Source organism: Scomber scombrus, chromosome 12 (assembly GCF_963691925.1).
Source record: "Scomber scombrus chromosome 12, fScoSco1.1, whole genome shotgun sequence".
NCBI classification, from domain to species: Eukaryota; Metazoa; Chordata; class Actinopteri; order Scombriformes; family Scombridae; genus Scomber; species Scomber scombrus.
Genome location: NC_084981.1, coordinates 7,736,571 through 7,761,277, shown reverse-complemented (window position 1 = coordinate 7,761,277; position 24,707 = coordinate 7,736,571). Strand labels below are relative to the sequence as shown.

General features: G+C 41.1%; 1 protein-coding gene across 1 annotated transcript in view; it reads right to left on the bottom strand.

Annotated features, from left to right (window-relative positions):
- Positions 1-23,666, bottom strand: part of LOC133991523 (sorbin and SH3 domain-containing protein 1) — a 40,276-nt gene extending 16,610 nt beyond the window's left edge. The window contains exons 1-13 of the mRNA XM_062429974.1: positions 23,560-23,666; positions 13,528-13,564; positions 13,131-13,208; positions 12,599-12,715; positions 11,717-11,823; positions 11,402-11,537; positions 8,979-9,121; positions 8,703-8,763; positions 8,498-8,572; positions 7,072-7,107; positions 6,884-6,986; positions 5,718-5,832; positions 3,480-3,563 (exon numbers count right to left, since the gene is read on the bottom strand). Coding sequence (XP_062285958.1) covers positions 3,480-3,563; positions 5,718-5,832; positions 6,884-6,986; positions 7,072-7,107; positions 8,498-8,572; positions 8,703-8,763; positions 8,979-9,121; positions 11,402-11,537; positions 11,717-11,823; positions 12,599-12,715; positions 13,131-13,164 — 1,011 coding nt within the window. The 5' untranslated portion in view covers positions 13,165-13,208; positions 13,528-13,564; positions 23,560-23,666. The remainder of the gene's footprint in view (positions 1-3,479; positions 3,564-5,717; positions 5,833-6,883; positions 6,987-7,071; positions 7,108-8,497; positions 8,573-8,702; positions 8,764-8,978; positions 9,122-11,401; positions 11,538-11,716; positions 11,824-12,598; positions 12,716-13,130; positions 13,209-13,527; positions 13,565-23,559) is intronic.
- Between the last annotated feature and the right edge of the window lie 1,041 nt (positions 23,667-24,707).

The window sequence follows — 24,707 nt, the reverse complement described above, 5'->3', positions numbered from 1 at the left end:
AAATGTTATGAGACCATACCAGTACACGGAGTGGTTATTTCGGAGCAGATATTATCTCCAAAACACAGGGGTGTCCATTCAGTGTGGTAGCACCAGCCCATGAGCATTTTGAATGGTTTAGAGGCAACTAATTTTAGCCCACTGTTTCTGTTGCTTTCCTCTTTTCGGACGTCACAGCAGGTAAAAATAACAGACGTGACACGGGCACTATGAATAAGAGCACAAGTGTTGTTTGCAAATACGATTGCACAATCCCCATCCGAGCCAGGCTGGCCCTGCTGTTAATGCCACATCCACTTCCCTGTGGCGCGGCCAAGCCTCCGCTTCCCACACCGATGACCAGACAAGGAGCATTCTCAACTGCTCATTTGCCACAACATGCCTTCCCACTTAGTTGCCAGGGCAGGATGATCATTAATAACTCTTCAGAATAAATGCCGATCTTTAAAAGAACAGAACATCAGTCTGGCAGGTCTATATTCTGATCTATTTATAAAGCCAAATGTTCCATGTCGACTCGGAGAACATGCCAGTGTCATTGAATAATCTGTGGCTCTTCCTTGCGTCGCCACGTCTTGTATCCCCCTTGACTCTCATCTCAAACAGGGGGAGAAGATAGTGTCCTCTGACACCCCTGGGTAATTGGGCTTACACACAGAGCATCAGTGGAAAGTAAACAGGAAACAAGCATGGAAAGCTTATCTGGAGCAAAGGAATGGAATCTTAATCTGGTTATTTACAAGATGCCTGATTAGTGTCATTTATGTGAACTTTTCTTGATGTCAAAGGGTAAAATAGTTCAATTTCAGGGTAATCCTACACTGATATCACTGAGAAACGTCATATTACACTGAGATGATTATGCAACTTTTCATCCAGTAGAGAGCGTGAAATATAAATGTTGGGACTCGTTTAATTTATCAGATAAAGACACACGCAACAGATGAAAGCACTGGCTTAAAGCAGTAACAGTGTGAAATGTCTGATGCTGTATATGGACATGAGCTAAGGCCTTGGTGAGTCAGTGGAACACCGATGACAACGTTTCTGCAGAATTTCATGTGCGTGTTTCCTAACAGGTGTCTCCAGGCTACTCAGAGACCGGGCTCCTGTGTGCCGCTTTCATATTCAAAATAGCGATCATGAGTAGGTCATGGTAACATGAATCTCATTCTTTCCAGCACCTTATTTGTGTTGATGTGCTCTCATGAAAACAAACAGCTCCCCCAGTGTGAAGGGCCTGTTATAGCCACGCGCCCCTCGTCTCATCTACACTAAATGCTTAAAGGTAAAGGTTAAGTGTATAATAGAGGTTAAATATGAAAGCACAATGAGCTGGCGGGCTTAAGGAGTTTCCTCCTTTAGAATATGTCAGGTGGTTTTGGGGGGTGGGGGGTTGGAGTGGGAGGCTCCGTGTAACTCGGCGCTGAGACAGTGTGGCAGCAGCCCCCTCGTCAGCATATGCTCGACAGATGGAGTCACTCTGGCGGTTTTAGGGGGCCAAAATGTTTTTCCTGACCATAGTTATGTGTGGAATTCCAGCAACAGATAGCCACGTATATATCGATGAGCCTCTGTTTGACCGTAACTGCCACTGTATGTGTTTTCTGACTCCTCCTGAGGCTAGGGGCTTGTTAATATTAATAACCAGGACCATTACTGTGATTACATACAGGTGTACCTATTATTCACCTGCTATTAGGTAACTAGAAGTGGCCATTTGGGGATGAGTGATGATGATTTGACAGGAACAGGTAAAGAAGGGGAGAAAAAACAGTGTAGTCTTGTATGAATATTGAAGGTATTACTTACATTAAGCCTGACAACTGACTAATTAGCAATATGAAACCACAAGAAGACAGGAATCAGATGAACTCTGAGTACTGTCAAGAAGCTTCCCTTTATTATAATACCACCTCTTTAGGAGAAATGGTTCTCTACAGCACTTTGGTGGTTATTAATAAGAACAAGAACTTCATTTAACCCCAGGGCACTGTCGTTTTTGGAGACTTCCAGCCATATCTTCCCTTCAGTAATACCGAGTGAGAACTGATATGTCAATCAACCTCCAATGAGCCAGTGTGTCTGGCCGAGCCTTAAGGTCAAATACTGCACATACCAGGTGCAGCTTTAGAAGTGACTTTGACATTAAACAGGAGCCAGTCATCAAGCCGATCTCATCTGGCAACCGTCCAGGCAGAGAGTCGGCCGCCTCCACCGTTAAACCTCCTCCACATATACACTAACCAGGAGCCGCTATCAGCGGGAACAGGAGACTCAGCCCCTGCGTCTGGCTGATGCTCGGACATGACCTCATGTCGTAGTCAGCGGTGCCACCTCATATTATCCAGGGCGTGGCGACGTGGCCCTCACTGACAGAGAGCGAGGAGAAGCAACATCTGTTTGTGGGCAACCAGTGCCACGCTTGTCTGGTGCCAACAAAGGCTCGAGGCATGGATTTGTCATGACACCGTATACCTAACTTCGACTGCTTCAACATGCCTGCACTCCCTGGGATATTTCGGTAAATATACCAGATAGCAGACAGGCGGCAATTATTATTTCAAGGGTCTGGGATTATCTTGGAGCCTAATGCTTGTGTGGACCGTGGCCTCTCCAAGTGAAGAGTGACTTCTGGATGAATCAGCCGGTTCAGCCCCGTGGCTTATGATATGCATTCTAGTTGGCAGGGTGCACCTCAAAACGAACCAAACAAAGTGTTACTCTTGGCTGTTGAGTTAATGACATGTAAGAACTAGGATACTGCTGTGTTTGGCAAAAGATTGCAATGTATTACCTGATGAACTTACAAAAGCCCTGTGATAATTGAATTGGTCCTTTATTATGAGCACTTGTGCTACTACCAGAGTATAATAAAATCTCCTAATCAATAATCAGTGCATTAAATAATCATTATCTAAAGTACAAAGGAGTAAAAGCCACAGCTAGTGTAAGTGGTTGTCTGTATCTGAGCTGATTCAGCTCCACAGATACAAATAAATTGCTGAGTGACACTTTTGAAGAGGGCAGAAATAGATCTCAGTTGACTATTTTAGATGCTATTGGGGGCAAACTTCTTTATAAATTGTATGAGGTGAAGATGAGGAATGACAGCAGCTACATCAAGTAGGCTGTAAAACATTTAGTGCACAAAGGATTGCTAATAAACAACCTCAAAAAATCATAGAAAAATAAATAAAAACAGAGATTATGACGAAAAATAGGGATGTTTAAAAAGTGATCAGTAGCCTGTCTCATTAAGCCGAGTTGAAACAAAGTTTCCTCTAGTGCATGCCTTCACATAAATCCTTTTTATGTGGAAGATCAATTAAAAAAGGAAATTGTAAAGTGACAGTATGGGTAGAATTGGAGCAGTCCTTACAGACAGACACAGTTTGTTTAGGTATTATTTAAACATAGATGTTATCACATGCAATAAAATACAATATACTGCCACTTTGAAGACAGCAACCACTTACCGCTTTGTCAAACTCCATCTCTGAAAAGAATTTATACCAAGGCTCATTCTCTAAATCTACATCCTCCGGACTTACATCCTGAGTCTAGGTGCATGGCAACGAGAAGAGGAGGAGAAAGACAAAGAGAAGACAGTTCAGACAGCACAGAATACACACCAAGGTAATGAGCCTATCAGACATTGTTGATTTAGCCAATGTTTCTATCCCTACAACTAATGATTTCATTATGACCGGTAAGTTAAGGGATAGGTTCTTTTTTTTTTCAAGTCTATCTTATGACATAATTGGAAATATGCTTGTTTGCTTTCTTGCCAAGAGTTAAATGAGTGGACTGATATCACTTTTAATGTCTGTACGGTGAAAGTGAAGCTGGAGCCGACAGTCAAATAGCATAATTTAGCGCAAAGACTGGATATGGGGGGGATATAGCAAGCCTGTCCAAAGGAAACAAAATTTGTCTGGCAACATTAACTTCTGGGAGTCTTGTTGACCCTGTGAACTTGTTAAGCTACCAGCAGAGACTTCAGGAAGTGTTCTTTGAACAGATGAAACTAGCTAGTAATGATGTTTTAATTAGTTGGTTATAGAGGTACTGGTAGGTGGATGTTGTTACCATTTCTCCATGCTAGCTGTTTTTCTGTTTCCAGTCTTTGTACTAAGATAAACTAAGCTATGCTAACTGTCTCCTGGGTGTAGCTTCATATTGACCATACAAACATAGTATGGTAGTAGTAGTAGTATCAATCTTCTCATCTAACTCTCTGAAAGAAGGTGAATGAGCATACTTCCCAAAATGTTAAACTATTATTCACATATCCATATGTACAATAAATGAGTTACTGGTCACTGTAATTGTTTATCCTGTCCATAATGTTACCATCCCTCCTCAAGAGAGCACTAAAAAGACCTTAACTTTAGAAGATAGTCACTTGATTTGACTGACTTAGCTCCAGCTAAACTTTTTTAAAGCATTTTTTCCATCTCTTACAGTAAAATTGCCAAAATGGACAGAAATAACAATTATAGGGACTAACTTATTCAATGTAAATATAGGCATGTGGAAACACAGGTGTTGTGAGCCTATCCTTTAAGCAAGCCAATTAACCCCCTACATTTAGCTATTTAATGTGACCCATATATTAATAATTTTCATTTTATTCTATCTAATCAGTAGACACATACTGATACTAACAGGTCATGCAAATACTTTCTTGAACTGTTATATAATCATCTGAAAGATTTTGGAAGGCCTAAAGATAAAGTACGACCACAACCCTTAGCTCTACAGAGAGTGAAGAATGAACTTGATAGGAAAAAATGACCAGCTAAAGTAACAAGGACACTGACCTCCACTAAATGAGCTTGTAACTGGAAAACAAGACCAGGTCTATTATTTAACAATGGGTCCAGGATGAACTGGAGCGGACTGATGAGTGCATTTGTTGTCACTGGGAATGGGCCAAATCCTGGCTAACAATATCCACTATGTTGATGTAGCTGAACATCAGACACACAGTGATTACATAATGGACAAACCACTTAAGCACAATCATAAACATCTCGATGTCCCCTTTTATGTAGGAGGGAAATATAAAAGACTGCAAAGCGCAAATCTAAAAATCTAAATATGAATGCATTTTTTTGTGTTCTTTTCTTTTAAATATTATAGTTTAGATCTGGGAGGCAGGTGCCAATCATCTCCTATATGTAACGAAGCTAATTCTAAAAAGACAGCCTTCAAGGACACTGAATAATGCAGCATCACTGGATTCAGTACAATCTATATAAGCTACAGACGAAAGTAGGGTAGAGAGCATTATACTTTGTCTCAAGATAACACACAGGATCCATGTTTTGTGTCTGTGCTGGGATCCACTCGCACCCAGCTGATTCAGCCCAATAACCTTAAATTGAAGACGAGAAGACAATGGCTATCCTTGTAATTGATACTCCCCCCTCTGCCAAGCAGGATCATCTGTCACCGTAACAGTACACCGTTTAGGAATGTGGTGCACATGGCGATTCAGGCTAGACATACGCCGCCTTCGGAGCTGTTAGGGAAGCTGCCACCCGGGAGCTTAGATACAGAGGTTGGTTGGAGGTGGGAGGGGTGGATGGTGTGGTGGGTGGAGTGGGGGACAGCTCACACGACATGCATGCAGAGAAGGAGACAGAGAGAGAGAGAGGGGGAGAGAGAGAGGGAGAGAGACGAGGCAAACAGACAGGCGGCTAGCATACCGTTCTCTCCAGCTTCAGCACTGACGATTTCCCCGGCTCGTACTCAAAGATGCTCTTGGGCTCGGCGCGGTACTTCCTGGTGTCTACCTTCTTATCCGGGGGCTCCCACTCGTTCCTGTGGAGAGGCGGGTGTTAGGGAGGGGTTGGGTGTGGGATGGAAGAGAGCCAATCCTTATCAAGTAGTCTCCATGGCAACCAGCTTAGGCTAAGATGTTTCTTCCCCCCCCCCAATCTAAACATGACGCCCGCCTCATTATCCTCGCTCTCTCCTTCCCTCTTCCCTTCTCTTCCTCTAATGATGATATGACAGAAAATCCAATTCACGGTCGAGCCAAATTCAATCAGATAAACATGATTGGACCCAGTAACACAAAACAGAGCGCAGCATTTCCTGGGAGAATTCCTTAATAGACAGCCAACTCCAGAATTACTCTTCAAATAAGAAACACCCAATAGAACATTTTTTATCCACACTAAAAAGCACCTTTTCTTTAATGAACTGCCTTTTGAGCATCAGGAACATCAGGCAGCATTTCTCAGAAGTGGGCAAAGACGTGTTTAGGAAGCCACCCCCCTCCACACATAACTGCTGAAGAAGGAGGAAGGTCAGCCCTCGACATGTCATCAGCAGCTCTGTGAGGCAACAGTTTATCCTCCATCACCTGTCCTCCTTCATCACTCTATCACTCATTTCTCTGGGAGTAGATCAGTCTATGTCAGTGATGACATGTATGTGTGTGTGTGTGTGTGGAGGGGTGGAAGACTAATCACACATTGCGTAAAAACTGGAGGACACGGTATTTGAAGCTGCTGGAAACAGAATTTCTTCATATTCACAAATTCAGGAAGCAGGATTATCTTTTCTGCTCTGCTGTGTTAACAGTCATATGACACTGTGCTGTATTTAAATAAAGACCAATACAAACTGACTTTTTTTCCGGTAGTGTGACATTAAAGTGAAACTGAGAGAACACTGTTTTTAATGATCTACCATTACAGCCTGTTAAAGAAATGAACAGAAATAGGGTTTCTATAGTCAGTTATATTGATGCTATAAGTTACGTCATTTTTAAATCTTTGTTTGAAGTATTCTAAGCTGCAAACAAGAAAAGTACTGTGCTTTTGTGTGAAATATCAAAGTGAATGTCATCTCGGGTGTTGCTGACCTTTTGGCAGGAGGTTTGAGGGAAGAGGATCGTGTTGGCACCGGCATCGACCGGCCTCTCGAATCGACCTCAGCGTCACTTTTTGAGCGTGGGACTCCTTTAACTGAGAACAGACACCAACACGATGATGCACAGCTGCAGTAATATTCCCAAATGATATGTATTATATTTCCAATTCCCAAACTCACCATCTTCAAAGTAGCCGTAAGGGTTTGGACCGTCATCTGAAAGAGGAACAGAACACAATCAAAAGCCGTTTATTATCATTTTTATCTACCTTCAGTTTTTTGTTTTTTTTGCACTAATGCATCCAGCACAATACTAAATTATTCAGAAGGCAATGAAAACACTCCTTTTCTATGTTTCCCCCTGCTGCCTTACACCTTCCATTAGGCCAAGTATCACAGGCTTAGCAAACCCAATCAAAGTGTGTCAAATCAAAGCACTTTACAGGAAGCAATACTGAGCTAAAAAGGGATCCAAGCATCAATGAGCATCAAGGCTCTGTATAATTAATGCAATGGCCATAGCCGCCACATTCAGCAGGACTTTTGCATAAACTGTATATTTTGTGTAAAGCAAAATCAGTCTCAACTGCACATGGATGTAATCATGTCAAGCTGGGACTGAGAAACAAGCCAAGTAAGAGCTACAGTAAGGCAGCTTTTTCCTCTCCTCCTACACTAGAACACCAAAAATCATAACCTTAACTTTACTGATGACAACTAAAATCCAAAAGAAGCTTGTTAGAAGCAGCACACAGCCCTAGGGTTGTGCAAAGCCTGAGAGGCTACTTCAGGGCAGCACAGTCTATAAAGTGCAAAGGGCTGCAGCAGCACCTAGTGGCTACAACACAACACTACATCCCATTAACAGTGGGTTAAAGAGTACATGCTCTATCATCAGGTTATAATATACTATTGAAAATTAATATTAGGCATAATAATAATGGTTTACAGCAAAAGGAGAAAAAGCCATGAATAAGTTGTTATAATTTAAGTAAAAGTAAAATGACACTACAAGGCTTCGTGCATCATCCTTGCCAGCATTTCATCATCACTGTAAAACTGGGCTTTATCTGTAAACCTGTTTAAAGTTGAGCATGTTTAACATTTTAAAGGCCACATCTTTTTTTTTTTTTACCACATTAACTACAATATATTTATGCAATTGAAAAACTAGCATTTGGTGCTACTAAAAGCTCAAAATACGGGTCTATTATTCACCCATGTTAAAAAAAACTGAGTTGAAGGAAAGCACAGCATATATTTATTTGTTGTTCAGCAGAGTATAATGTATTTATTGATTTTTGGTGCTTGATACATGAGTTCATTAACTTCCAACAGCCTGCTGACCTTCAAAATATCCTCAGAACAGCAAATTCGTTACATCAGGAAATCTGCACGAAACTTGCAGTGTATTCAATATTTATGGAAACAGCTGCACTGTGATATGGAATGGTCGTCCGAAAAAAGATTTATATCCTTTCAAATACTTAGCACTAGCCACATGGCCAGGTAGAACAGATGAAACACAGCTGTAAGTATTTGAAAGGGCCCATGATGGCCGCAGATTAGTAAAGCCGACGGGAGCGGAGATACCGCCTTCGGATACCTTTTGATTTCATCTGAATGTCATAGTTGTCAGGGAAAATGTAGGTGGGGCGATAAGGGTTTTCCTCAATAGCCTCTGAGCACAGTGATGGAGAGACAGAGCATAACGTGACATAACATACTGACACATTCAGAAACACCGACAAACAAACAGAGAAACACATCAGACATACAAAGAGCGGAAATGATGATAAACTCTCTCTTACCAGGTATTCTGTGTATCTGTTTGAACATGGTCTTGTACCAGTCTTTGGACTTTTCAGTGTTCTGAAATTAGGATGCAAATACACCAGAAATTATGTTAGAAATACTTTAATGTTCTAATTCATTTAACATGAATACCATATTATAAATCCATCTTTTTCTCATTACTGTTCTACTGCAACATCAAAGACCCATGTATCATGTGAACCAAACACCCACTAAACATTTGCATTTCTAGTATATCAAGTCTTTCTTCAGCAGAAGGTTTTGTTGCTCACCCGTACAGGAACAATGGGCTTGTTGATAGGACTGAGGACAGGGGAGTGCAGCGATAGTCGCAGCCTCTTCCCATCCATGTCCGGGACCGGACTAACCGAGTGTCTTCCTGGATCAGGGCTTTTGTCCCTTTCTGGGGTTGGGTCTACAACACAAGACACGAAAAATCATCAACAATCTATAAACTGGAGAAAACTCTTTGAGAAATGTCAGAAAAAACTTGGAACAGTTTTAGTTATACAGATGAAGAGGGCTGCATACAATAAATGGAGAAGAGAACAGACCTTTTCACAGCAAAGATTTTGACATGTCATAACAGGAAAACACAGGTGTACCACTGTAATTAACAACAAAATTTAGTTTTGGCAGTTCTGCTGTCCTTGTACTGTCTTTTTACTGTGTGTGCTGTTTCACTGCCATTGCTTACTGGGGCACTTGGATTGAACTGAGCCATGATTAACGTCATTAGCTCCACCTGTGCTTCTCCTGCTATGATGTTAAAATGTCTGATGTGAAAAAAGTCGGTTGTACTGGTGCATGTCCAAAAGTAGCATAATATGAACACATAATGATAATGAAACACAAAGAACTGTTAGTGTATGTCAGACTTGGTAAACAATAAATAAATAAAATGCGGACATAGTATACATAGAGAATATATGGACACTATGCGGTATTGTATAATACAGTATGAGCTCCATTTTTTTGGCACACATTTATATTCTCTGCTATGAAATGGCAGCTTGTCAAGATTTAGCTTTTTGTTTTACAGCTCAGCTTGGCCAATTTTTACTTGTTGTTTCATAATGTATATTGAGTGTCATAATAAAGAAAATGGAGCAGAATGATAAGCAGGACCACTTTAACTGTAGCAGCTCTAGCAAATATTTAATGCATGAAATACAATTTTATGACACAAAGTGATTTTTTGTGATGTGCAAAACAAAAAAAGTTGTTTTATTGTACAAGTATACATAATTATATTGTGCTTTGTGCGTGACTTTTTGCCAAATGACATGACAGTGTATTTCATCCAAAATGTTACAATATAGCCATAATATTGTAATTATACTCTTTTATGATTATTGTGTTCTCCTCTCTTCTTTCTTTTTTCCTAATTCAGGTGAATCAGATGTGTCAGGTGTCAGATGTGGAAGAAGAAGAAGAAGAAGAAGAAGAAGAAGAAGAAGAAGAAGAAGAAGAAGAAGAAGAAGAAGAAGAAGAAGAAGAAGAAGAAGAAGAAGAAGAAGAAGAAGAAGAAGAAGAAGAAGAAGAAGAAGAAGAAGAAGAAGAAGAAGAAGAAGAAGAAGAAGATATCGAAATGCTACAGAGACATTAAAGCTGGTGGTAAATCACCAAAGAGATGCACATTTCAGCTCATCGGTATAATATTCTCCCCAGGATGATGACATGCTGACCGGCTGATCATATCAGGGGTCAAGCTGCCATCAGCTGAGACGACAGGCCGGTCTCACCCAGCCAGCAGCTCCTCACATCTCCGAAAACATTGGAGCAAATTTCCAAAAGGTCGTTATTTGGATAAACTGACCATATATTGGGAATTTTTACTTTCGTGCCTGAAAAAATATCAAAACTTAATAAATTGACATATCAATAGTCCTACAGTGAAAATTAAGACCGCTTTTGGCTCCACCAAATCTCCCCCACTGCTGCCAGTTAGTGTGAAATGCATTCTGCGATACTTTGCTGTCCCAAGCTTAGGCAGCCTTTGGCTGACTTCGCTAACGAATGGTGCAACTTCGTCTCTCAGTCAGTGAGTGACTCAGTGATGGAGAGACATTCGTGTATATAGGGCAGGCCCTGCTGTTGCGGTCCAACCAAAAAATGAATTACATAACCATTATTTCTCTGTATAGTCTGATACATTCTCTTTCAACAACTGATTGTTTGAAATGTTTTGAACACATTGATGCATGAGAATGGACTCTTTTACTTCACGAGGCTTGTGGCAAACACATTCATGCTGTCAACAGTCATGGCAGGGGAGGGTGGGAGTGAAAGATGCTTCAGTTGAGTTGTTATAAATTTGGAACTGCTTTTGGTGATTTAAGAATTGAAAAATAAATTACAAATATTTGTTTGACATACAAAGACCCCAGAGCATACCTTTCAAATGAGAAAGATGCTTTTGCTGCTCTGTTGTGGGAGAAAGACAGACAAGGACAGAACAGTGAAATGTGACAAAGCAATGAAGCAAAAGTGTGACAGCACTGGTTATGTGTAACACAGAGAAGGCAAGACAATACTAATGGATTACAGACAACACACAGTTTGACCCCCTGCTGTTAAAAGTACCATAAGGCATACAAGCACACATATAAAAGCATGTTCATGACAAACTTGAAAGCTTTTGGAAACTTGTCTTGATACCCGTCGTCTACTACTGACAGACAGGTGTGCTCACCTCTGTTGTGCTGCAGCAGGACTATGGTGGGGTTAACTGTGCTAGTGCAGGGATAGACGGAGGATGGTGTGAAACAGTACTGGACACTAGTGGAGGCTGGAGCCTGATTTTCTTTTATGCTTTCTGGTGAGTTGGCCTGAAAGTAAGAAAATACATTGTTAAAGAGTTAAAAATAAAAAAAACAAAATATATCTTAAATCAAATGTCTCAAATCAAATGGCCCCAAAAATAAAGAGATCACAGAGTTCTTTTAATTGTCAAACTGCAGAGAGGCAAACAAAGATCCTGTGTTAAATGAGGTGGATGTAAACGTACCTGGCACTGAGTGTTGTTTACAGGAGGTAAATCAGCTGTGATGTTGCTGCCTCCCTCAGCCAATCCTGCTTTAGAGCTGTCTCCATTAATCTGGCTTGTCCAGCCACCTAAGAAGAGTCCAGAGCAGCCAGTGCAGCAAGATTAAAAACACTGAGGATGATTCTAAAATGTACAGTATACCAATTAACTTATAACAGAAAAACAGAAAACAGCTGACTACCGATCAAATAAATCTCCATTTCACTTCGCTGGGCTTAAATGCTTTCCTTGGTGATTTTCATGCGCAGAGATGTTAATATTTCCAGGAAAGAAAGAAAAAAAAAAGATTCTCCCACAATCTGTGAACTTTGTCATCAGGACAAAGCACCTATTCAGTGAGCAGCAAAGGCCGTTTGTTCCAATGGCCTTTGTATTCAGGCTCAACAACAATTAAAGCATCTCCCCAAAAGCCTTGGCCAGCCTCCAGTCCGGTTCCAATGTGCTCTACGTAACAAACAAGCCCACAGTCAAGGCCCCCTGCTCCAAAGTGCAGTGTGGGCAGGCTGCAACAAAAGAGCTCTTTGACACGCACATGAAAATATGAGCAATCGCCCTTTATCACCACTCTGAGTGTGCCTGGCAACTGAGCATACACTTCAAAACCTGATACGTTATATAACTGTGACATCAAAACAGACCACCGAGAGGCATGTAAAGAATTTTTACAACTTGAGATCATGATGAAATGCTTTTTAAATTACAGCAACATTCAAATCCTCAGTCCAGATTCCACAGTGATGTGTCCCTCTTTCACACGGCCGTGCAACTATTACTGCCCTCCAAATATTTTTTCATCATGTGGAGAGTTATTGTGAAACAGCTGCGGCATTCGCTCTGACTCACTTGGCGTTGTGATGACGTTTGGCTCTTCACCGATGCTGTCCTCATCGTCTATGTGGACGAGGGTGGCCCGCAGGGTTACGACTCCTTTCCCTTTGCACACTCTGCTGGGGTCCAGATCTGAAAAAGCATTCAAAAACAACGTTTTCACTTCCAGAGCTCCTCATTGTTCGAGACATACAGTAGCAATCTTACACTCTCAAGTGCGCTCCTGCTTCAGAGCTTCTGGGAATCCACATCACTGCTACCTCATGATCCAAATGACCAGAATAGAACTGTATCATCTAAATCAGGCCGACAAATTAACATCCTGCCGCCCTGTAAAACTAATTGCCATCATCGCACTGTCAGAGCTGAAAGTGGAGCAGCTATCCTTTAAGTCTCTCTCTTTTTTTTTTTTTACGCAGGTTGATAAAGTGATGCCACATCGTAAACAAATGAATTTTAAAAGCATTCTCCTAAGTTTTCTTTATGCGTATGAGGTGTAACCCAGTTGTAGGTAATGAAAAATTGATGATGATGAGGAAGACGTCACCTGCGGAGGGAATCAGGTCAGGAGATCCTTTCATGGTTGACAGAGGCGTGATCTTGACAGTGCAGACCGATCGAGGACCTGACAGGATTTCAGCACACACACACACAAAAAGGACATTTTGGTGTGTGGTCAGAAATGTGTTTTTTCTACATTAGTTTATAATTAGTAATGGAAAAAACCACCACATCATCAAGTAAAATGTAGGAAGACAAAACGCAAGCAGAATCCTTCCACATTTTGTACTTAGAACAGCTTTAAATTAAAGTGTCTACACATGACTTGACTGTCTTTGTGTTTCATAAGCTCTCATCTTTTAAACAGCCTGCTTTGTGACTATTAAGCATCAACAGTACTTTAACTTAATTATTCTGTTAAGTCAGATAGAGAGGAGACTTACTGACGCTCGGTCTCACGCTGCCCTCTGCTGGACAGACCTGAAACAGAAACAGAGGAAGGACAGATATTCACCACAGTGAAGTTAATGAACAGAACTCATATCTGGGAAGTGTATATACAGCAAATTAATGTGATGTATCATTTATTAACCATCAGTCTGCAGAAATACAAGAAGGCTGATTGGTACAGTGACGAAATCCAGCAAAGACAATCAAATATCACAGTTAGATCACGATTGATAATTGACAAAGACAATGAGATTGAATGCAATGCTTTCTTTAGGTTTAAGCTTTTCTTAGCAAAATCCCTGAAAGCACACAGCGGATTTTAAATTGTTGTAAATTTCATCTATATCCTGATAGCGAAAATAGCTCTAACTTCTTCTTTTCCCAGGCTCGAGACCCAGGGTAAGTTTGGTAACCAGACCAGTGGTTTATTGCAGTGACGGCTTGCGGTCTGTGGTGTATTTCGATATAAAAGGCTGTGAGCACTAATGGAACATTATCACACATACAGAGATTTTCCAGAAAACACTTGTTTTGCTGTAACTCTTGCGAATACTGGCACCTACGCAATCAACAGCTGCTACTGGGAACTACATACAGCTAATGAAATCATGATCTATCATCATGATGTATCAGAGGTAAAGATTTTAGATTCTGATAGTTGTGTTCTTCACACAGCAAGAAAGGGTTTTAAAAAGTAATAATCTTTCATGTTTCTGACATACTGTATGGAATGATGTTTTTTCAGTGCTATCTAATCCTGGTGCTACAAAAACGAATCTCACTGATATTAAAACTTACAGCAGAGGGAGTGAAAGGCAGCACAGACCAGAACAATCTGTTAACTGTGTCCTTACAGTCCAATATCACTATTACTCATGCCGGGTATGACAGAATACCATCCAAAAACAATGAAAAGTGGATGTCAACAGCTTCTATGTGTAAAATGAACTAAAACACATGCTCAAGATGGTGACGAAATCAGTTAAATAGCTGCTTTTTCCATTAACCTCCCATTCGTTAAGAGCGTGACACACATTACTTCTGCTGGCACTTTGGATGCCTTCACTTCTTTGAATTTTGTGACGAAGTTTGGCATGCCTTTGACCAGCGATATAAATTCTGAATCTTATCTACGTTCCCCTTTAAGAGAAAGAAGGGAGGGTGGGGGTGTGAGAGAGAGAACAAACATATGTTAATCTGAGCTGCATCAGTGGAGCATGCAGAAGCAACACCAAGGCCACCAGAAAAGTAGCTGTGAAACACTTCCCATTGCTGTGCTGGGCCTCCCATTGTGCTCAGCCAGCACAACTGATTTAAGAGACATCCCCATTTAAAATGCCAAGAAAAGGACTGATTGAGTCGAGACACAAACACACACACAGAGGCACTCAGTCACTCATGCATACATGTACACAAATACAAACAGTGGTTTCAGCCAACCAAATCCATCTGGACTGTATTCTAGGATGTTAGTCTTAAACTGCATTTGAATTCTTAGCTTTGCTATTTCTCTAATAATTTATGTGGGACTGTGTGTGTGTGTGTGCGCGCGCCGTGTTCACACATTGCAGTAAACAAGCCAACCTGCAGAACAGGCAGGGGACTGATGTTCCAGCTGGAAACCTCTACAAATAGGCCTAAATGGATGAGGGAAAATGGGAGCGATTCCAACGAAGTCTCACGGGGACAAGAAGCGAAAACCTTTTAAACATCTTCCAGTCTTGGAGCTGAGCTGTCCCCGAGCATCAGAACTCTGTGTGTTTATTTCCCCTCTTTCTTTAATAAAATCAACTCGCTTCCTGACCCCCTGTGTCCGGGAGACGTGATGCATCCATGATCTCATTTCCAAAACCATTAACTAACATTCCTTTGAGAAGTGCTTACACTGATCTCAACGCTACTTCCGCCGTATCCTCATATGAACCCCAAGACAGTGAATATACAGCTTAATGACGTGGGAGTATCTGAACCTCTCACATATGATAGATAATGGGAAGATGACGGTTTGCAGTGTTCAGTTCGCTGTATAAACACACGAGAGCAGAGATCACCCTTGGCCTTTTTAGGAAGAGATGCTTCAGCGCAGACCCGGGCAAAGAACGCCATCCATCCAGCCTGTGAGAGAGAGGCCAGCAGTCATCGTGCCAAGACAAACAGAAAAATAAGAAGAGATTTTATCAGCTAAACGCTTGTTAAACTCCAATTTACCTGAATGCCCAATCACCACTTATAATCGAGGAGGCTAATAGAGCTATCCACTTTCAAATGGGGTCAATTTTATCTGATCTCTTGCAAAAACAAAGGGATTTGATGATAAAGTGGGGAATTCAAAGTTCATCAGATAGTGAGGTCAAGCGAAAGGCCAAAAGGTTGTAAAGTAACCGGGTTTAAACCTTTCAGTTAATGTTCTCCAAAAGGGATTCTTGGTGAGCTGAGTCAAAGAGGAGAATTTTTAGATTTCTGATGAAAAAATGAGGTGTGACTCTGTTAGATTAGACAAGCAGTCTTATCATGGTAGCAGACAAAAACTGGAATCAAGCAACTGTTTGTTTCTCCTTTTACTTAAAAATGAAGAATGTGTAAGCGAAGTACTGTCCTCCTCAGCTTTGACTTCTTCTGATCATTTCTAGAGACCGAAAACTCACAAACTTCAGCAACTTTAATGCTGCGCAGAACCATTTCTAAAAGTACAGGAGTTATTCATGCACTGAAAAGTTCACTGAGGCTTCCAGGAAATCACAGCGAATGAAACACCCTCGCAACTCCAACCTGTGTGATTATCTACAAGCAAAAAAGTCCAGATGATTCATCCCGTTTGTGTAGTGTAATACTGGTACGTGACACAAAAACACTCACACACACACACACATACTGCAGATACATAAATCTCCAACTGAACTGAAGCTCTCGGGTATAACTAAAATACCTTTCCAAAACAAGCTACTCCCACAAGGCTGTGAACATCCCAGAGAGAGATGTATTACCTACTTGATGATGAGCACCGCAAGTCCCGGAGGGGGAAACTCACAGTCCACGTACATCAGGTCCCTCTGAAGCCTCCTGAGATGTCTGGCTAAGCTTTGAGGGTCCTATCTTGGTGGGACGGTCCCAGCTTTGACCTTGACCCTCACTATACAGGGGGTCTGTTTGTTTTATACAACAGGCGTGCCCAGATGGACCTGTCACCACATGCCACCTGGGAATGTAGCACCCACTCAACAACTGTGCAGACCACCACATAAACCCCCCACCCCCTACCCCCCCTCCCTGAAAATACTCCTGCAGGGCCAGTAGAGGAGAGACAGACAGGCCACTGGAGGACGGATGGAATTCACTACCGGATGATTCGAACCGCCCGTACGATTTTAATACCTCAGTCAACATGATGAACGATTGCAATGACTACTATTACTTACATGTTAATGAGTAGTTAAGTGTCTTTGTTACTAGTCTTTCAACAGTGATAAGAACTGTAAGAGGGCATGAGGATGGTATGTAAATACTACAGTTTGAAATATTTTGGGAATGGAACTAACAACTATTTTTGGTCTTGATTGATAGTAATACATAAATAACATGTTTTGATTCATAAAATTGATATTTTGTGTTAAAGAAAGTCGTGGAAATTATGAAAAGTTCATAAGTTCATCATACGGTCACATGCTTATTCGCATCAAAGAAAAGCGATGCCACCATATCTCTGCATTAACTATGGAGGGAGAGTTAGCTTAGCTTAGCATGTAGACTGGGAACAGCTAGCCAGATTCCCCTCAAAAACACAACTTCGGTTTGTATATAGATTAAACAAATGAGTAGAAAATGTTAATTCATGAGCTTTAGAGGTGTTGGTAAGCATATTTCAGACAATTCAAATGTTGCTAATATACGAAACCAAAGACGATGAACATTTGAAACACAATGCTACGATAAGAAGCACTGTTGTGGCTAAGAACAGCCTCACAGAGCGGCTAGCGTCGCTAAAGACTATTAGTCTTGTTGTATAACAGCTGATATTTGTGCCTATATGTATACATTTTTAAAAAATAGTGGAAAAAATTACACAAATGAAAAACTTCCCCACAAATGTCCCTTTTAAATTAACTTAAAGTGAAGCTGAAAGACTGACTGCACTTTCTGAATAGCAGGGAGATGTGTTCGGATTATCACTTAAATAAAGAAAGGATTTAATGCAAGCATTATTAAACTACTGAATCACAATAAAAGTTATAAATAAATAATAATAATAAGTCTTTTTTATGTATCTATGATTATGACTTTCAGCTTATCAGATTTGGGAAAAACAAACTGTATGATATCTAACATATTGGTCTATATAAAGTACATTTCTTAATGAAAATGAATTTCTCCCTGAGTTGTTTTATGAGTTCAATATCTTATCCAGTGAATCCAATCATTTTGTATTAGCAGCAACAATCAGTTTATCTGAATCAGGCTCCGGATTCTCTCTTTCTGCCCTCTCTGAAAACCAAACAAAGGTGGGGTGGTTCCAATGATGTATTTCATACAGGGGGTCTCTGTGCAATAGTCAGAGGCCGCCTTAAAAATGAGCCATGTTCACACAAAAGAGCTCTCATCACACGCTCTGCTGTACTATGGACGGACAGAAAGGCCCGTTACGTAACACCATTTGACTTCTGCTTTGTCAACAAATGGCAGAGAGGAGAGAAGAGAAGCTATCCAGCGCTGTGTGTGGATCCCACCAAACAGCTCCAAACATGGCTCGAAAGGGCTGCTCCGGAGCAGCAGCTTATCCTCCTAATTGAGAAGACCCCCCCCCCCCCCCCCCCCCTCTCTCTCTCCACCCTCCAAACTCTCTTCCATAAACAGCGTCCACACTGGACGGCAGCCTGGGATTCTACACATTCCTCAACCAAGCTATTTGAAGTTCATTTCAAACAACTGCAGCATAAAAGGAAATGTATGTAACTTACACACTGCAGTCATTATAGGCCTCAGAGCAGGATTATGCATTCATGTTGATAATGGATGGAGCTTAAGTTGAGTCTATATGGATACTGCTTCTATGCCTTTGAATTATGTGAACCTCACCTAATGAAATATCACAGTTAAACAGACACTTATAGCTTTAACAAGTTTAGAGTGGTCCTTTGGTGTCAGTGTCATATTGGAGGATTAATTTTGGGGATGTTTATGACCTTTAGGAAAAATGGTGTCCTTATTTTTGAGGGCACAATAAAACAAACAAAAGCAGCCATTGCACCAGCCAATGAAAGATGTGTCCCTCAGTGTTTGGAGGGGCTCGCCGCCTGCCAGCGTGTTCATGAGAGGCCCTGACAGTTATTGGATGTCATCATGGCCGGATCTCAGGGACAGAGAACACTTGGTTGGCACGTGTGAAGGTCCTGGGGAGGGCTGCAGTTGGTGGCATGGCCAAACTGCCTGTTACAGACACTGTGTTGGAGAGCCAGGCTGCTTATAACGTGTCTGCTAGGCTTTTAGAGCCAGTGTAATAAGAATGTCAGTGAGCTGACAGTTTACCCAGGGTGATACATCTTCACAGCGAGGGCTGCAGGCTACACTCCAAGAGCGAGAAAGCTTGGATCACAGGCCTGGAGTGAAGATAAACATGGAACTGAATATTCAAGTAGCTTTGGCACATCTCTCTTTAGGAGACTTTCGGGGAGTTTACTTTTGAAGGAGCTGAGTAAAAAGTTCAAAGTAAGGAAAGCTTATGAGCAAATATGGAGATAACTGATACACAGTAAGTGATAAGACTGGGAAAAGCAACTACCAAGCAAGTTCTCAAAGCTAGACTGACATTTAATTTGGGAATATGAATAAGAGTCACACAGACAATGTTCATTTGATGTCATCACTTGATAACGAGCTCAGCTGTGCACGATAAATTCCTCCCGGCTTACATAATGGGAGCGTACTGCACATTAGGTGAGCAGTGATGACAATTCAAATTATTTTCCGAGAGAGTGCTGAGAGTGTTTCCCAATCTCTGCTGGATGTTTTGACTCCGACGTGGAATGGAAGCTCTGAGCACGTTCCCTAATATAACTCTCCGCCCGCCTTGTGCGACAGGACTACTTGATAATTGAGTCATAGGATATGGCGGCTAAACGTGAATATAAACAGCAATGTGATAATCCAGCAATTTTAAGTGCTATGAAGGTATCCTCGTGTGAAATGAGTGTGCAGCGGGACTCCAGCGGGTCCCCATCATCTGTCTATTTCAGGAATGCCGGCCCAGTCTGACTCGTCTCGTCACACCCAGACACAAACACACCAGGCACCGCCATCAATAACAGGCTGGCTTCATAGGTGGCAGCACACATATCAGATTTTCATCATTGCTTATTACATTTTGTAGTGAGTGATTTATAAAGCTGCAATGCATCACTGCCACTTGGTAATTCTGTTTTGTGTGATGAGTAAGGACACATGCTGGTTCTTATTAAAATATCTGCCAACAACTGCAGTGATGCCGTTGTTTTCCATCGGTTCCTGACATGGTGACACAGGGGAGAGGGGTGGTGGTGGTGACGGCGATGGAGGGAGGGTGCTGTTTAAATCCATCACCAAAGCATAAATTGTCTTTTCACTGCCTTGTTTACATGCATCCATGATCAGGGGGGCTTTCTTTGTGGCACGGACCTTGAGAAGCCAAAGCATGACACTTCACTTCACCATCCACTTCAGCCAATGGTAGCAGATGGAGAAAGCGGACAGTGGTGGGGGGAGGAGAGGGTTACTAAGCAACCTGTTGTAACATTAACATGGAGTGAAAACAGAAACCTGGTGTCTGGCTGAAACATCCGGCCTGATCTGAAGCCATCGTGTATTCACAGTAAAGACAAAGCAGTTGTTTTTTCTCTCCAAATGCTGTGATCACAAAGGTTTTGTTTATGTCACAATACATTTATCATACATGACTCAAGCTAACAAATGAGGTGGTTTTAGGAAAAATATAGCAAAATCCCTCCATTATTTTACTACTGTCCAATTCAACTTTGTGCTATATTAAAAAATTCAGTTAATAATGAGTCAGTGTTAGTCCATACTCATTCTGAAGACTTCAGTGGGTAAAGTACGACTCTACTGTTACTGTATATGCGCCAAAGCAACAAGTAACAGACTAGCAAAAAAGCAAGCACATTCTAATAAAACTCTCATAATATACAGTATGTGTACAGTATATACATTATGTGGTCATTTTACTTGAATAGACATTAAGTAAATAGCTCAAATTTTCTAACATTCAGCAACATTAATTTCCAAACAAATGGTGATCTTCTTAAAAAATAACATACTGGCTGAACTGGACGGCACCTAGCTACGGCAAATCTTGGAAACTGAGTTTTGAGATTCATGTCTCGGAGGTTTGTTCCTCTCAAATCCAGGGGGATCTGTGTAACGCGACTCTGAACAAACCTCATGAAATATTAACAACTGTGCTACGAACGGGTCCCGTCCTTACTCTACAGGTTATCATTTCTTTTTGTCACGCTCAAAGGGCTGAAATGCAACACCATGATTTATGGTGTCCGTCCAAGCAAAATTGCACATAACTGGCTCATAAAAATCCCAGACTTAACCGTCTGTTCGCATGTTGTTTTGCACAGCGGCACTCTGCAACCCAAAATTGTCTCAACACATAAAAAGACTTGAAAACATCTCTGTTTTTTAAAATTGAACATCAGTGAATAAAAATCTTGCTCTAAAACTCCTAATTACACTTAAAACTTAGCGTGAGCCCCATATAAATGACACCGAGGCAGCTTAATCTCAAATACAAGCTATTATAACAGGATACATACATATGCTGAGTCCCTCTATCTCGACAGAAAGTGGCACCTCACATAGTTCATATTTGACTTGCTTTAGTTGCACAATATGTGCAAAAGGTCATGGCTGCTCTTTCAGTGACTGAACAAATGGCCCATGGCTGAGCTGCTGGGTACCAAACATATGACCGATGTTCCTGTTCTATCTACACACGCAAACCTGTCACCATCTATGTGTAAACACCTACAACTCCTCTGCTGCCATGCTGCAAACCAGGAGGATGAGCTGCTACTGAGTCAATACTCTTGAGAACCTGAAAAACCTGCCATCCAGTGATGGAAGTGGACACAAGCTGTGCCTGTGGGGGATTTAAAATATTGTTTCACTCAGGGACGAAAACATCTGATATTATCATACAATAACTCTTTGAGGCTTGGTCATGTAGCCATTAAGTTCTGTATGAGTTTGATGGATGTTCTGTTCTTCCTGAGTAAACACTGTCTAGATACTGTATCTCTATAGTAGTACAACCATGTGATAAGGCAAGCAGAAGAGAGTACGATATTGTGAAACGTGCTGGCCTTATAACAAAACACCGAAACCTGTTGTTTTGAGAAAATCAGTCTATCTGCTTTTTCTATGTCCTTGAAGCTGTTTCATGAATTATTTGTGTTAGGGTTAATATTTTATTAAGCTTGTTCGGTGTCTCGTAACGCAAATCCCTTGGATTGAAATCATCATGAGTAAAATCATGAATGAAAAAAAGAGAAAGAGCCCAGCATCTCAGCTGAGATTCAGAGGAAAATTACATTACTCAACGATAGCGGACCATCTCAATTTGCAAAGAGAATGATTTATTTATTTTTTCTACAGGGATTTCATGTCACCCATATACTGAAGTGTACACATGTGGAAGCGGAATTCACGGTCCAGGTTTGTCGAACTCAAGACATATGTTAAAGGGATGTGTTAACTTATAAAACCGTTGAAACTTAAAGAGTCATTCTTATTTCCAGTGGTTGAAATGTTGGATAATCTTAACCCCTGATGGCACTTCTATATTTATCTCATTTCTTATTGTACTTATTGTGCAGTGCTTTGAAGTGACACAACAAAAGGTGAGTATCCCTGATTGTCTGTGTGTCTATAGGTCCACACTTGTGCTGTGAGGCAGTTGTTCATGTCACATGCTGTTCATTAGGAGGCTTCAGGAAGACCTGTATTCTGTCGGACATAAAGTTTAATATTCGGGTCCTGTGTGTCAATAACTGCAGAGAATAGTCACACTATAACAACTATAACACTGTGCAGTTACAGCTGAGGCTCACTGAGATGACACTAGAATAAGAAACTGTGCTGTGTAACATCACAACATGTTCTTATCTTCTTAAACAGTGTGAAACAGCCGCTCAGGCACTTCATGGACCCTTTAACCACTTACAAAACCAGACAATTACTCCAACCACCTTCAAAATATTCTGATAGAACATGTCCATGGCAACAGCCTAATATCTGACAATACAGTGATATATCTTACAGTGAAATACTATTCAATAAAGTGTTCCTGGCACCTCCATGCCGCATAGTATGCATTCCATTAAGTGCATGTTCCTGATGTCACAGCCTTATTGTATGCATGTGGAGTAGCCTGTGTCTGCTCCCTGTGACTCACAATGACAAACACTACTGGACAAGCTCCACTGCTTATTGCCAACTTAAGCAGATCACATTAGAAATTATTCAGTAGTCTATTTTACAGGTGATACCAGGCAATGTTTGGTATACAGTCAGTAAGCATTTAAAAACCCTGACACGAGTATTTGGGGTTTTCTCCTGGGCATTCAGCTTCAGAGTGCGGCACCCATGATGGGTCGCATATCCAGTGTATGGATGTATCTATACTGCAGTAACTGTCCCAAAGCCAGAGCTGCTGTCTGCTGCGGGACGCACAAAATAAATATCTATTCTTCTTTTTAAAAAAATCATAGGAGCACCTCTGCTTTATGAAGTCTGCTGGATTCACATACAAATGACCGAGTGATGAATAAGAAATAAATGCAGTGGTGCTGCATCGCGCGCTGATAGTACAAAGTCAGCTGTTATGGTGCCAACGGGAAAAAAATAAAAAATAAAAAATAAAAAAATAAAAATAAAAGGTAGGCAAGGAATAATCATTTTTAAAATTCTCCCCAAAAAAACATAAAAGAAAGACAGCAGCAGACACACAGCAGTGATTCAGAGGAGTTTACCTGTGTGTGATGGTAATCCAGCGCGGCGCTCGCTGCAGCTGCAGACACACTTCACTGAGCTCTGTGCGCAGACGGCTGCTCTCCACCAGCGTCCTGTTAGCTTTCACACATACACACACATACACACACACACACACACACACACACACACACACACTGGCCACCCAGCACCGGCCTTCACAATAAACGCCTGCACTCAGTCACTTCCTAATGCAGATCAGAAACTGCTCCACTGGATGGAGGCAGTGAAGAGGGTAAAATGGTTGATACCTGCACTAAAAATCAACCATGTCACAATAAGAGCAATATAAAAAAAAAATTAGGCATATATTTTGACTTAAAGCTGCACTGCAGGGTTTTTTGATTCCCCCTCCTGGCAGTGAGAGTAACTACAACAAGACCACAGGCTACTCCATCACTACTGTAGCACCTGTACAATTGTGGATACATTGTTTTGTTCGTCACACAATCACTGAAAAATGACTTGTTACTTGAAGGCACAACACTGGCATATTACCATCTTATAAAATTGATATGGCTACAATGTTAGCAAACAGCCTATTACACATCAAGCATTCAGAAAATGTCGTCCTTAAGTCTTTTTTTTGGTCTTGAGAAGAGTGCTGTATCTTTAGCTGCTAAATAGTTCACTAACTTACCCTGTCTGTCCTTTTTTCTCTCCATTTAAAACCGCTGCTGTGTGGGAAAGAAAAGACTTCATAGGAATAGTGAGAATGAGCCAAAACAGTACAGTTGGGGGCCACAAAACCAAATATTAATAAAAACACTTAAATACTGCATAGAGCTGTGACTGTTAGAAACTGAAACTTACATTAAATGCAAGTTGTAACTGGGGTCTAAACAAATGTGTTGTTCTACTCTTCTAAATTGAATAATGACTATTTCCAGGATTCCATGTGCACCATATTACAAATGAAAAACCTTATATGTCTCCTATTAAATGAGATTTGAATCAGTACATGTCACAGTCATAAAATGCATTCATTGATGAAGTGAATTATTAATGTTAAGTGGGATTATTTTTGTTTCGCATGTTTCCGATGTTAGATCAGATCATGAATTAATGATGACTCTGGTCACATTTGGGAGGACACAGGCCACAATGTGGATGACAGTGGTCACAGGAA